Source organism: Hyaena hyaena, unplaced genomic scaffold, assembly GCF_003009895.1.
Source record: "Hyaena hyaena isolate Hyena2069 unplaced genomic scaffold, ASM300989v1 scaffold_14, whole genome shotgun sequence".
Classification (NCBI taxonomy): Eukaryota; Metazoa; Chordata; class Mammalia; order Carnivora; family Hyaenidae; genus Hyaena; species Hyaena hyaena.
The window spans coordinates 1,127,665-1,143,026 of record NW_024080646.1 but is presented as its reverse complement, the minus strand read 5'-3'; the positions used below and the strand labels follow the sequence as shown (position 1 = coordinate 1,143,026).

At 36.3% G+C, this 15,362-nt stretch overlaps 1 protein-coding gene across 1 annotated transcript in view; it reads left to right on the top strand.

Annotated features, from left to right (window-relative positions):
• Window positions 1–15,362, top strand: part of TAF4B (TATA-box binding protein associated factor 4b) — a 113,509-nt gene that overhangs the window by 15,818 nt on the left and 82,329 nt on the right. The window contains exons 4-7 of the mRNA XM_039217551.1: window positions 212–373; window positions 476–598; window positions 4,426–4,515; window positions 8,041–8,655. Coding sequence (XP_039073482.1) covers window positions 212–373; window positions 476–598; window positions 4,426–4,515; window positions 8,041–8,655 — 990 coding nt within the window. The remainder of the gene's footprint in view (window positions 1–211; window positions 374–475; window positions 599–4,425; window positions 4,516–8,040; window positions 8,656–15,362) is intronic.

The following is a 15,362-nucleotide window of genomic DNA, read 5'->3' as shown; positions in this document are numbered from 1 at the left end:
AATAAAAAGTAGGTAGGTAGATGAGAATGAAACCCAGATCTGTTTAAGTCCAGAGCTCTTACAGAAGTGTGCCATTGCCTCACACTAGTAGAGCATAACATGAAAGCGAAGATGTCAAGATCCATTTGTAGTCTGATAAGTGTGAAATAAGGCACCAACTGTGATATATATTATAGAAATGTATCTAAATATACACTACTTTTCATTTCAGTCTGTGGCTGTGCCAACCAATGTTGTCACAGTTACTCCTGGAAAGCCCTTGAATTCTGTAACTACCTTGAAGCCTTCAACTTTGGGAGCATCACCTGCCCTGTCAAATGAGTCCAGTCTCAAAGCAGAGAACTCAGTAGCTGCTCAGGCAGATCTTTCTCCGGTAAGCTCTCACTTCTACCTTACATGAATATAGCCCTTGACACATTTTCTTGAATTCTGTTTTCTAGCTAACATTTGTGTTTATATATATTTCTTTATTTAGGCGATGCTAGAAAATGTGAAGAAATGTAAGAACTTCCTTGCCATGTTAATAAAACTAGCGTGTAGTGGATCACAGTCCCCAGAAATGGGGCAGAATGTTAAGAAACTGGTGGAACAACTTTTGGTAAGTTAGTATTATGAAAACATGAAAATTCTTGTCAGAATTCTTAGAACATGTTTTAAATGGGACGTATCTTTAAGTGAAGTTTATGTTAGATGGATTTTTTTTTTTGATAAGCCGTGCTTTTGCCTTTTTTTTTTTTTTTTTAAAGTTTCTTTTGAGAGAACGAAAGCACCAAGGGGTTAGGGACAGAGAGAGAGGGAGAGAAAGAATCTCAAGCAGACCACAGACCCCAAGGTGGGCCTCTAAACATGAACTGTTAGATCATGACCTGAACCAAAATCAAAAGCCAGATGCTTAACCAGCTGAGCCCCCCAGGTGCCCCTGCTTTTGCTTTTTAAAAGCTTTGTAATGATAAAATTTGAGACAAGTAAATCTATTGTATATTATTTTCTGTATGCCTTAGCCTAAAAAGGGCCTTTGAGAGAAGGTTGACTATTTGGTCAAATAAAAAATTATTATTAGAATTGCAAATGCCAGAAAGCCAGCCTGTAAGTTCAGACAACAAACTTTGTAACCCATGAAAAGTAAGTTAATTTTATTAAGTCTGCCTTTCCTTCTCTTTAAATGAGAAGAGTAATAAATGTGATGATCTTCGGGGTGCCTGGGAGGCTCGGTAGGTTGGGTGTCCAACTCTTAATTTTGGTTCAGGTCATGATTTCACATTTTGTGAGATCAAGAGGCATTGGGCTCTGTGCTGACAGTGGGGAGCCTTTCTCTCCTTCTCTCCTCTCTGCCCCTCTCCCACTTGTGTGCACTCTCTGTCTCTCTCAAAATAACTAAATAAACATTTTTTTAAAATGTGATGAACTTTGAGTTACAAGTTCCAAGATGCTATATTTTTTAGCTATCATATTATATATAATTAACTTTTTATATCTTTCAGATAAAATGCCTACATACATTAAAGCAGATGAAGGTGGAAATTAGCAAATATTACGTGTAATATGCTTAAGACCTATGCTGAAGATATAATAAATACAGTTTTGAAGTTTTTGAACTACTAAAGTCTATATGTTTCTCTGACCATACAGTGAGAATTTTGTGTATTTTTTGTATAAAAATGGTCAATTTTTCCTAGCAGAAGATGTGTATATTTCAAATATTGTACAGGAAAACAAGTATGCTCTATAAATAGCTTCTTTTTACTATTGTTTTTTATGCTACCCATAATTTGTTAGAAATAGAGCACATTTGAAACAGCTTTCCACTTGGGAAAACTATGTTAGATATTTAAAATTATAAGTCCTATAAACAAGTTAATCTGACTTTCAAGCATTTTTAAAAATTCAGATTAGGGGCGCCTGGGTGGCTCATTTGGTTAAGTGTCCGACTTCAGCTCAGATCATGATCTCATGGTTCATGGGTTCAAGCTCCGTGTCGGGCTCTGTGCTGACAGCTAGCTCAGAGCCTGGAGCCTGCTTCCGATTCTGTATCTGCTTCTCTCTCTGACCCTCCCCTGCTCACGCTGTGTCTCTCTCTCTCTCTCTCTCTCTCTCTCTCTCAGCAATAAATAAAACATTTTAAAAAAAATAAAAAAAATAAATAAATCAAATTAACTTTAATTTTTAATTGAAGTATAGTTGACATACCATATTATATTATTTTCAGGTGTACAGCATAGTGATTTGACAATTATATACTTTACACAGTACTTACCACAGTAAATGTGGTTACCATCTGTCACCATAAAAGTTATTGCAATGTTATTTGCTATATTTCCTGTGCTGTATTTTCCATCCCCCTGACTTACTTATTTTATAACTGGAAGTTTGCCCTTCCCAAGCCCCTTCACCTATTTTGCCTGTTTTCTCCTCCCCAGTTTCTTCTCTGTATTATTTTTTAGATTTCACATGTAAGTGAAATGTTACGGTATTTGTCTTTCTCCTGTCTGACTTCTGTTAGCATAATACCCTCTACGTCCATCCATGTTGTGATTGGTAAGATCTCAATCTGTTTTATGGCTGAGTAATATTCCATTGTATGTAGGTACTGCATCTTTTTTATCCAGTCATCTAATGATGGACATTCAGGTTGCTTTTATATTTTGGATATTGTAAACAATACTGTAGTAAACACAGGAGTGCATATATCTTTTTCAAATTAGTGTTTTTGTTTCCTTTGGGTAAATACCCAGAAGTGGATCATGTGTTATTTAAAAAAATTTTTTTGTAATGTTTTATTTATTTTAAAAAATGATTTTTAATGTTTTATTTATTTCTGAGAGAGAGAGAGAGACAAGCGTGAGCAGGGGAGGGTCAGAGAGAGAAGGAGATACAGAATCTGAAACAGGCTCCAGGCTCTGAGCTAGCTGTCAGCACAAAGCCTGATGTGGGGCTCGAACCTGCGAACCACAAGATCATGATCTGAGCCGAAGTCATATGCTTAACCAACTCAGCCGCCCAGGTGCCCCTTGTTTTATTTATTTTTGAGGGAGAGTGAGACAGCGTGAGCAGGGGAGGGTCAGTGAGAGAGGGAGACACAGGATCCAAAGACAGGATCCAGGCTCTGAGCTGTCAGCATAGAACCTGACGCAGGGCTCGAACCCATGAACCATAAGATCATGACCTGAGCCGAAGCCAGATGCTCAACCGACTGAGCCACCCAGGCACCCCTCATGTGTTATTTTAATCTTTAAATTTTTGAGAAACCTTCCTACTGTTTTCCATAACAGCTACGTAATTTACATTCCTTCCAATAGTGCATGAGGGTTTCCTGTTCTCCACATCCTTGCCAACATTTATTATTTCTTGTGTTTTTGAAATTAGTCATTTTGACTGGTGTGAGATAATATCTCATTGTGGTTTTGATTTGCATTTCCCTGGTGATTAGTGATATTGAGCATCTATTCATGTGTCTGTTTGCCATCCTAGTCTTCTTTGGGAAAATGTATACTCAGGTCCTCTATTTTTAATCAGATGATTTTTTTTTTGGTATTGAGTTGTATGAGTTCTTTATATATTTTGGATATTGCACATTCTCCCTATTCAGTAAGTTGCCTTTTTGTTTTGTTGATGATTTTCTTTGTTCTACAAAAGCTTTTTAGTTTGATATAGTCTCAGTAGTTTATTTTTGCTTTTATTTCCTTTGCCTGAGAAGACATATCCTGAAAAATATTGCTAAGGCTGATGTCTAAGAGTTTACTGCCTATGTTTTTTCTGGAGTTTTATGGTTCCAGGTCTCACATTTAGATATTTAATCCATTTTGAATTTATTTTTGCATATGGTTTAAGAAGGTGGTTCACTTTCATTCTTTTGTATGTAGCTGTCCAGTTTTCCCAACACTGTTGAAGAGACTATCTTTTCCCCATTGTATATTTTCAACTCGTTTGTTGTAGATTAATTGTCCATATACTCATAGGTTTATTTCTTGGATCTCTATTCTGTTCCATTGATCTGTGAGTCTGTTTTTGTGTCAATACCATACTGGTTGGATTACCGTAGCTTTGTAGTATAGTTTGAAATCTGGGCTTGTGATAGCTCCAGCTTTTTTCTTTTTCACGATTGGCTGTTCAGGGTCTTTTGTGGTTCCATACAGATTTTAGGATTATTTGTTCTAGTTCTGTGAAAAATGCTGTTGGTATTTTGATAGGAATTGCGTTCAATCTGTAGATTGCTTTGGTTAGTATGAACATGTTATTCTTCCAGTCCCATGAGCTTGGTATATGTTCCCATTTACTTGTGTCCTCTTTAATTTTGTTCATTAACATCTTACAGTTTTCAGAATACAGGTAGGTCTTTTACCTCCTTACATCAATAATGAATTACATACCTTTTCTCTTTTAGAATTTTGTAAACCTAAAAGTATTGTTCTTTCTCCTGTTCCTCAGGATGCAAAAATTGAAGCAGAAGAATTTACTAGACAACTGTATGTTGAACTCAAGTCTTCACCTCAGCCTCATTTAGTTCCTTTTCTTAAGGTAAAGTTGTGTGTTACTTTGAAGAAATTCTTTGGACTAGATTACTTTATAATCATTTAAAAAATAATTGAAAACCTGAATATTTCAATATGATAGTTTAATGAGAAGATACTAACAATGTAGAAGAAAGCTCTCAACTGTTGTTATCTGTTAAGAACATTTATAGTCCATATTCTTTGGATTGGAGCACTTTGAGAAAATAGAAGTAACATCTCATTCATGAACAGCACGTAATGATTACGTTGTTAAAGCTTATATCCTCAAATATCTTGACTTTTCCTTCAAAGTAGGGCCTTCTGCTTTGTCCTAATGACTTATATTGTGCTAGAAATAACAAATCACATAGTGCCAAATTTAGTGGGAGAGCTGTTATTTTTAAAAACTCTTAGTAGGAATGCTCTTTTTGAAGAATTGCTGAATTAAATAGAACAGTAACTTTGATAACAAGAGACTATAAAAGTCAATTTTTTTTGGATATTCAGAAGCTGAAGAGGAATCAAATTGAAATTTATACAGTCCTTAAAGACCTGGGATTATAGTGAACCACAGAGTCATCCCATAAATTTTGAAATAATGGAATGAGGCGTTACCTTTAGAAATATTTGGCGTCATTGTCTAGGAGAGATGCAAGACGTGTCACAGTGGAAGACTCCTTTGGGTTGCCTCATGAAAGAAGAGTTGGAAGGGAAGTGGGGTACCCCTTCAGAAGGATACTAAACAGTGGAAACTGTCACTAGAAGGGTGAGCACGTTGATTAGGAGGGTGCCAGTCATGTGATATGAAATGTGGCTATAGAAACTGAGAATGTTTTTAGCTAGAGGATACTTGGTCTGGGAAAAGGCAGATTGCAGGTTCAGCGTAATGCCTAATATCAAATGGCTACTGCCCTGCTTTTGGATGACCCTCTTGATTGAGAAGTTAGAGGCAGTTCTTCCTTGGGTCCCTTTCAATGCCTAATTTCTGTGAGCTATAGGTTGTCTACATGACACAGAAAACTCTTGAATTTATCTATATTTCATGCTCCCTGGAGACACCATGGGGGAGAATGGAGATAATCAGCAGGCTTCTATTACGCATCCTATGCTTTTCTAGATACTTTTTAAATTTGCGTTGTTTGCACTTAAATTTCGTTATCAGTCTTTTTGAGATTACTAGGTGCTAGATTTCATAGTATTTTCTATTTTGGAGATATAAAAACTATTTAAATTGACTAATTTTTTTATCAAGGTCACAGGTCCAGAATTTATTCTACTTGTTTGATAATACTAACTTTAAGTTATCAAATGTTACACTAGGAAGTATTTGTGTTTTGTATGTATTTTTTTTTAAGGTTATTTATTTTGAGAGAGAGAGTGCGCGCATGCATGTACACATGTTTGCATTAGCGAGGGGGAGAGGCAGAGAGAAAGGAAGAGAGAGAATCCCAAGCAGACTCCATGCTGTCAGCACAGAGCCCAACGTGTGGGGCTCAGTCTCACAAATAGTGAGATCAGGACCTGAGCTGAAATCAAGGGCCAGAAGCTTAACTGACTGAACCACCCAGATATTCCTGTATGTATTTTTTTAAGGACCTGTTAAGCTTTGTGATTTTTTTTTTCCTTGAGAATTTTTCCCTCTCATCTTTGAAAGCTTTTGGATGTTGACTATGGCATAAAGATGAGGGATTCAACATTTAAGCTTAACTCTGGCCATCTGATCAAGAGATAATTTAGGCATACATTTTTTATTATCTTTTTGAGTCTCATTATTTTAACATTTTTTCAGTTACACAATTGAAAAATGTGTTCTCAGGACCCCATCATATTAGAATTCTAACTTAAATTTGATCAAATCGCTTCATCTGTTCATGTGGTTCCAAAGCAACTTGTTTTTAAAGTTTGGAAAAAGATTATGAGAGACTTTGTTTCTTACTTTCCTTTGTTACCATTTATATACATATTTGAAAACCTTTAGGCAGATTTTCAATTCTTTTTAATTAAAAAAAGTAAGGGAAGTAACTAAAAGGAAAGGAAAGAAGGAACAATGGTTCTCATTTGCTTCTTAAACCACTGAGCCACCCAGACAACCTGGTTCTCATTTGCTTCTTAAACAAACAAAGGCAGCCTGACTGAATTTAAGTGTCAAAACAAGGAAAACTTCCAAACAGTCCTTGACTTCACTAAAAGATAACCTACTATCTGACTCCCTTTCCATTTTCTTTTTTCTTACTTGAAAACAAAATCCCCAGGGACAAAAAGAATGTTTTACCTTTTATAAAAAAGTAACTGCCTTTACTCTTTTTATCTTTTTTTTTTTTTTTTTAATTTATTTCCTAGAGAGAGAGAGCGTGAGAAGGGGAAGGTCAGAGAGACAGGAGACACAGAATCTGAAACAGGCTCCAGGCTCTGAGCTGTCAGCACAGAGCCTGACGCAGGGCTCGAACCCATGAACCGTGAGATCATGGCCTGAGCTGAAGTCGGATGCCCAACCGACTGAGCCACCCAGGCACCCCTGCCTTTATTTACTCTTTTAAAAAGATATAAGAAGAGATACCAATGTAAAATCCAGTCAAGATATTCTAACTTGGGGCACCTGAGGGGCTTAGTCGGTTAAGTGTCCAACTTTTGGTTTTGGCTCAGATCATGAGATTGAGCCCCGAGTTGGGCTCCATCCTGAGCGTGGAACCTGCTTAAGATTCTCTCCTTCCCCTCCCACCCCCCAAAAAAGAAAAAAGACTATCTCCTTTCTTTTCCCTCTGCTTTTCTCCTGCATGCATGCACTTGCATTCTGTCTCCCTCAAATGAATGAATGAATGAATGAATGAATGAATGAATGAATGAAAATATTCTAGCTCAATTAAGGAAATTGACCTTGTTTGTATTAGTTTTATTTTTGTTTTTTTTTTTTTTTGTATTTTATTTTGATTTAAAGACTCTTGTCTATCTTGAATGCTGAGAACTGAGGACTGATGGGTGTTGGGGGGGTGGAGATGGGCATGGAGGAGGGCACTTGGGATGAGCACTGGGTGTTATATGAAAACCAACCTGACAATAAACTATTTGTAAAAATAAATAAATAAATAAAACTAAGGTTTAAAAAACAAATAAAAAAATAAAATAAAGACTCTTGTCTATCCAAAGCTTGAAAGTTACTTACCAAAACCTTTTTTTGCAGATTCTATTATCATAAAACAAACATAGGTACTAAAGTTATTAGTGATTTATTATGGGGTATAGGTAAATATAAACAAGTGTGACACAGTGTTTTTATTGATATTGAGGTATATAAAATAAGTTTAATACTGAGATATAATTACCTATGGAAAAAATAAAGCACTTTGGGGCTTTAAATTGATTGTATCCTGAATTTTGACAGGATATGAATTTGAAGTGATACCAGAATTCCTCAACTGAAACACCTGATATACTTTTGATTTATTTTATGTTGTAAAGCTATGAAAAAGCCAAAGCTATGCAATACTAAATCCTTTAGTTTTACTAGCAGTTGATTTATTTAATCAGGTTCTTTTTTCTCCCCTGTTTCTAGAAAAGTGTGATTGCCTTACGACAACTCATGCCCAACTCCCAGAGCTTTATTCAGCAGTGTGTTCAGCAGACTGGTAGCGAGGTAGCCATTGCTACCTGTACCACAACAGCAGCAACTTCTCCCGTGGTGACGACAACAGTTTGCTCCATCCAGTCTGAAAAACCCATCGTCGCTTCTGGAGCAGCAGCACCCAGTACTGTGTCAGTGCCAGCTCTGAATCCACTTGCTGGCCCAGGGGGAGCAAAACCAGGAGCTGTGACACTTCATTCTGTGGGCCCACCTGCTGCACCAGGAGCAACAGCAGCTGGAACTGTTTTGCTTCAGACTCCAAAACCACTTGTGACATCTATACAGAACACAGTCACAGCAGTCACCCTTCCGCCTGAGAAGCCAGGTGTCTCTGGGGCAGCAGTCACACTGGCCCTCCCCGCGGTGACTTTCGGAGAACCTTCAGCAGCAGCTATCTGTCTTCCGTCTGTGAAACCTGTCATGACCTCTGCTGGGACCACATCTGACAAGCCTGTCATTGCTCCAGTCCAGATCAAACTTGCACCCCCGGGCCCTGTCCTTTCTCAGCCGGCTGGTATTCCACAGGCAGTTAAAGTCAAACAACTAGTGAGTAACATTTCATTTCTTTCTCAGTGTCTTCTTTTGAAAATTTCAAACATTCAGAAAACTGGCAAGACTAGTAAAACAAGCCCCTGAGTATCCTTGACTGAGTTTGAAAAGTTAACATTCTGCCATATTCGTTTAGTTTCTTCCTCTCTCTGTACACACACACAAGCACATGCACGTAACTTTTTCTTGACCATTTGAGAGTTTATGGAGAAGTAGTGATATCGCACCTCTAAACTAAGTACTGTGTATCTCCTAAGGAAAAGGATTTTTTCTCTAACATAAGGACCCGTACCTATTACCACATGTGGAAAGTTAGTATTGTTACAGTCATTTTTCCAGTTGTCCCAGCAGTGTCCGTTACAGCTACTTTTTTTCTGATAAAGAACCGCGTATTACATTTACCTGTCTTTCCTTTTTAGGCTCCTTTAATCCAGAACAGGTGCCCAGCTTTTCATGGTCACTGATTATGTTGAAATAGCTTAAGTGCCCAGGGTAGTTGTTTTGCAGAATGCCCTTTGTTTTGTCTAATTGTTTCCCCAACATAAGATTCAGACTAAATCTCTTTGGCAGGGTTATTACAGAGGTAATATTATGGTAACATTTCTCTGGAAGAATATGCTAAGAGGGGAAGGAAATGGTGAGGGGAATGATGAGTATGAAGTTGTGTTTTTTCCTAAACTTGGTAGATTGGGAGGTTCTTGGATGAAAGAAACCTTAGCAGTTTATCAATTAGCGTTAACCTTAGAAATAAAACTGTTGGTTACTTTACCAGCAAAGTGGGTTTATTTGGGAATAGCAGAGCATTAGATTCAGGACAGGCAAGCTATGGCAAAATCACAGGCAGTTCTTGAGAACAAAGGAGAATGACCTTGTATAGAGGAAAGGAGGAAGGTGGGAGAGACTGTTAGAAGCAAAAGTCCATTGGAGTAAATGGAGTTCAAAGTGTAGTAGCTACTCCTTGGCAGAGTTGTGACAGTTTCTCAGCAGCTGAGCTGTTGCTGGGCAAGGTGAAAATCTTTCTTCCTCCTGCAGTGGTAGTAAAGGATAGGCTTCTTCTTGTTTAGAAGGCAAGGTACCTCTCATTGTGTTGGGGTCTGCAGTTGATGACTAGTTGTAGGTGTGAGAAGTTCCCCTTCTGGTCTCCTGACTCATTTTCATGAGGTTTCCCCTTATTTTCACAGTGTTTAGGACACTTTAGTTGATTCAAGACAGATTGTGAGAGTGTTGTTAATAATCTGGGAGATAGTACATGGTGGGTTAAAAATCACATTTCTTGGCCACCTGGGTGGCTCAGTCAGTCGAGCGTCTGACCTCAGCTCAGGTTATGATCTCATGGTTTGTAAGCTCAACCCCCACATTGGGCTCTGTGCTGACAGCTTGGAGCCTGGATCCTGCTTCAGACTCTGTGTCTCTCTCTCTCTCTCTCTGCCCCTCCTCTGTTCACACTCTGTGTGTGTGTCTCTCTCAAAAATAAACATTAAAAGAATAATAAATTAAATAAAAATTACATTTCTTAATTTCTTGCTTACCTTATACTATAACACCTGTTATACTAGCTGTTCTTTTAATTTTTGGTAATTGCCCTTGTTTTCTTTTATAAATCTTTGTGTTAAAGACTGTTGAATCTCTTTTTTTCTTCTTTCATAGTTTATTGAATCTCTTTATTTTAGTTTTTATTCTGTTTCTGGGAATAATAAATCCAAGAAACTTACTAGCCTTGTTTTTGTGATCAGGAGCAGAGGTTAGTATCTGTGGATGATTGCCTCCAAGGCAGAAGGTAGCTATGGGCATAGGATGAAAGAAGGAAGATCAGTATGGACAGTAGTCAAACTCTTGGGTAGGTAGGAAGTAATAGTCATTTTCTGAGTGCTAATCTTTTTCATACTTTCCTATTCAGGGTCTGATTTTCAAATAAAGAAATGTGCTTGCCTTGCAGGGTTTTTGTTGGGTTGTCTGAGTTAAATCTCAGAGATGAAGCCTTTTTAAGAAGCAGTGATTCTTAAACATCAGTCTGAGCAGCCAGCTTTGGGAACCACTGAAACAGAGTAATTGCCTCAAGGAAAGGCCTCTTTTTGGTAGCACTGAATAGAATTGAAATCCTCTTTACAGGTCATAAGTGATTCTTGAACCAGTGCTAATCTTGATTGAACATTTATACTATTACTAGTTCCTGAAGTGAAATTACACTTTAGAGCTATGTAGAATTTTAAAAGCATGTCATGTATTAACTATGGGTTTTAAAATAATTTTATGATAAAGAAAAGGCAGGAGGAAAACTAAGAATCCAGAAATTTTAAGTGACCCATCACTGGCATCCCACAAGTATTAGATCTCAGACTAGAACCTAGTGTTTTTCCCATTAGAGTATGGTACTCATGGAAAGAACTTCTAGGTTTCTAGAGTACCCTGAAACAGAAAAACTATGTGATAATATATCTTGATGGCATTGATGTTTTGTAGGTTTGACTTGTTATACATTAGGAACATTTTCCATCAAGAAAAAATGTAACAGAAAATCCAATGGGAGGGTGCCTGGCTAGCTCAGTCAGTGGAGTATGCAACTCTTGATCTCAGGGTAGTGAGTTTGAACCCCACGTTGGTACAGAGATTACTTAAAAATAAAATCAGAGAGAGAAAGAGAGAGAGAGAGAGAATGAATGAATCCAGTGGTAAAGGGATTTTTTTTGACTTCCTATTTTCATTCATATAAGAATGTCAAATACTTTAGTTTTCCTTGTGAATTTGCTTTCCTGTTTGGCCTTTGTTTACACTTTTTTTTTTTTTAAAGTAGGCTCCATGCCCAATGGTCAGGCTTAAACTCAGGGTCCTGAGATTGAGAGTCACATGCTTTACCTACTGAGCCAGCCAGACACCCCATTTGGCCTTTGTTTTAATTTTACTCAACACATTTTATGTCAGTATTCATACCTTCATATTTAAAAATGACAAACACTAGAGCAACTAGACACTGAAGACGCATTGTAATCTGTTTTGTAACACATTTTTACCTGGGGCACAAAACAAGATAAGCCATTCTGTTTGGTAATGCCAGAGAGAGGACTCAACTGGGATATTTTGTCAAATTAACTAATGTAGAAAATTAATATTTACCAAAATGTAAATTAGTATTAGTCAGGTGAACCCATTTAAAAATTTTTTTTATGTTTTATTTATTTCTGAGAGAGAGAGCATGAGCAAGAGAGGGTCAGAGAGAGAGGGAGATAGAAATCTGAAACAGGCTTCAGGCTCTGAGCTAGCTGTTAGCACAGAGCCTGATGCAAGGCTCAAACCCACAAACTGTGAGATCATGACCTGAGCCTAAGTTGGACGCCCAACCGACTGAGCCACCCAGGTTCCCCCAGGTGAACCCATTTTAAACCATGGTCTAATTTAATCCCAGATAGGTGAGACGGAAAATACTCAGGGTGCTAGAAACATAGGAAAGTATTCAATGCAGCTTATAAGGGAGATGGCAAATAATAATTTAAGATAGGAGAATTGCCATACTGGATCAAATCTGTGGTCTGTGCAACTCAGGATATAGTCTCTGAAAATATGATGAAGAATGGGGTACCTGGGTGACATAGTTGGTTAGGTATTGGACTTCAGCTCAGGTCATGATCTCACAGTTGGTGAGTTTGAGCCCTGCGTGGGGCTCTGTGCTGACAACGCAGAGCCTGGAGCCTGCTTCAGATTCTGTGTGTCTGTCTCTGCCCCTCCCCTGCTCATGTTTTGTCTCTGTCTCTCTCTCAAAAATAATAAACATTAAAAAAATATTTAAAAATGAGCTGAATACAAGTATTACTGTTCAATGTTAGTTTTAAAATTTATTTCCTTTAATAATCATGAATTTTAAAATTCCTTCTTTATTTGTTCCTACCATGTACTGATTTTTCTGGAGAATTGTATAGGTTTCCTGCTTTCTAGATGTTTTCTGTATCATGCTTTTGAGCCATAAGAATCCTCTTAAACTTCCATTGCAGGGTTTAGATTTTATAGAATTATTGCTTTATGAAATTATACATTTTTATTCCAGATTAAAGAGGCTCTTCCCCATTTTTTTTTAAAGAAATTTAGATTTATTGCTACATGTTATCTTTATTGTCTCATTGATTATTGTATGTTAACCTCTGGAGATCTGCTGAAGTTCTCATCAAAAGAATTTCCTAAAATTGTTCACAGCTTCTGTAGATAAAAGTTTTTCATTTTGTGCCAGTAGTTCATTGCTTTGTATATTTTAGTCCTCAAATGCTTGAATTATTGAAATATGGACCTAGTCAGTAGTTCTTTTGACTTTATCTGAGAATATAGTTCTTATAAATGGTGAAAGTTACTATCTATCAATTCTAGCATAGCAGGTGTTATATGATGTTATACACTGTGACTAAATGTTAAGCTTAACATTTTTACCTCTAAAAGTTAGTGAAAGAGAGTGGATGATTTGTATTATAGTCTACTGATGATGGATAGGTAATAAATAGAAGCTTTCAGGAGTTTCAATGCTTAAACATTTTTCTTAGGATATTTGTGAAAAAAGTGGTTTACTCATAATTGAGCAAAAGCTTAATTTAATTTAAGCTAAAATATAATTTAAATTTAAACTTAATTAACAAAAGCTAATTTAATAGAGAATTACATTTTAATTTCAGTCTGATCATTTTAAAAATTAGTTAAGATATACTAAATTTAATTTTACCATATAAAAATTAAACAATAAGCCTTTCAAATCCACATGTGTGAATGAAATTCGTGAGTGAGAAAGTTAATTCAAAATTCCTGATCTGTATTTTTTTTTTTAAATGTTGATAATTTTAGCAACCTGAATGTTGTTGCTCTTAGTTGTAATATTGTATTATATGTTAATTGAGTAGCTTTAAAAATAGTTTCTACTTCGAGATAGGGCAAGAAGCTTTAATGTTATCATGGATATTTTTCTTGTTTCAAATATATATTTCCCCAAGCGCCTAGGGTAGCTCAGTCAGTTGAGCGTCTGATCCTTGATTTCGGCCCACATCATGATCCCAGGGTTATGGAATCGAGCCCTGTGTCATGAAGCCTGCCTAAGATTCTCTCACACCCTTCTCCCTTGCTTGTGCATGTGCACGTACTCTCTCTCGCTTAAAACAAACATCATATATATAATTTATATTTATATAAATATATATAATTTATATATATATAATTTATATTTATATAAATATATATAATTCATATTTAAATATATATATTTATATATAATTTATATTTATATAAATATATATAATTTATATATATAATTTATATTTATATAAATATATATATTTATATATATATAATTTAATTTATATTTGACCCTTTTACCTGCATTTCTTCCTTAACAGAAATGTAGACATTTGATAAATAAGTGGCCAAGTATGTCCAAAGGTCATTCTCCATATATTACTGTTTTGTGGATATCAGATGAAAACAAAGATTAGCGCATTATTAAATGATACCTCATTATTAAATGAGGTAATTTTCCATTTCATTCCATTGAAGGAAAGCTGATTTCTTAAAATAAATTGATCCAGAGTATTAGAAAAGAGGTGGTGTTGTTGCATTGTATTTTCCTCTGGTACTTAATTATTTTGAAGTAAGGGAACCATTGAAGAATTTTCAATAAATACATTTTGTTTGTTTTTTTTGTGTTCTTAATATTTATTTTTGAAAGAGAGAGAGAGAGAGAGCACGAGTGGGAGATGGGCAGAGAGAGGGAGACACAGAATCTGAAGCAGGCTCCCCGCTCTGAGCTGTCAGCACAGAGCCTGACACAGGGCTTGAACCCACGAACTGTGAGATCATGACCTGAGCTGAAGTCGGTCGCTCAACCGACTGAGCCACCCAGGTGCCCCAACAAATACATTTTTATATGAAATAACTCTATGAGATTTAACTCTCCTGACCCACTCTGACTTCAGTTTTCACTGGACATGGAGAAGTATTTTCAGTGTATAAATTTTAGTTTGTGAGTATGCTAGTGGCCAGTATTTTTATTAGAGAAGTTAAAGTAAAAATTAAGCAGAAAAAAGCAAAACAAGGATCATTAATTGTTTTATTGGCTCAAGTAGTTCACTCTCAGTTTTGTATTGGACTGACCTAAGGATCCAGATTTAAGCAGTTTGTATTTTTTTTCATTCTTTATTTTCATTCTGTTAAGAGTGAGAGGAGAGGTAAAATTCTGGTTGGTGATGGTAATCCTACTTAAAAGGGACTGAAGAAAGGTTTGGTGAAGAAAAAGATTGAATTCATGTGAGGTACTTTTATTTACCCATGTGTAATTAGGGTTGCATAGAAGATTCTCCACATGCCGTATTTAATCAGAGTTTATATAATGGTATATAGATTGATTAATGCTAGTTCATTTAAATTTACTTGAGGATTTTTTCTTTTAATTGGAAAGGATACATTAGAATTGACGGAAAATAAACTATTTAGAAACAGTATTTACAGTATTAGGTCATCTTGTTTTTGCTTTATCCAAGAAAATGTTTTGTTTTGGAAATTTTGAAATACAGCAGTGTTGAAGTTCATAGTGAACACCTGTACACCAGCCATCTAGATTCTGTTTACAATTACTATACTTTCTATACTTCATTTGAGCACATTTAAAAAAATGTTTTTCTTAGAGTATGAGCAGGAGAGGGACAGAGAGAAAGGGAGAGAGAGGATCCAAAGCAGGCCCCATG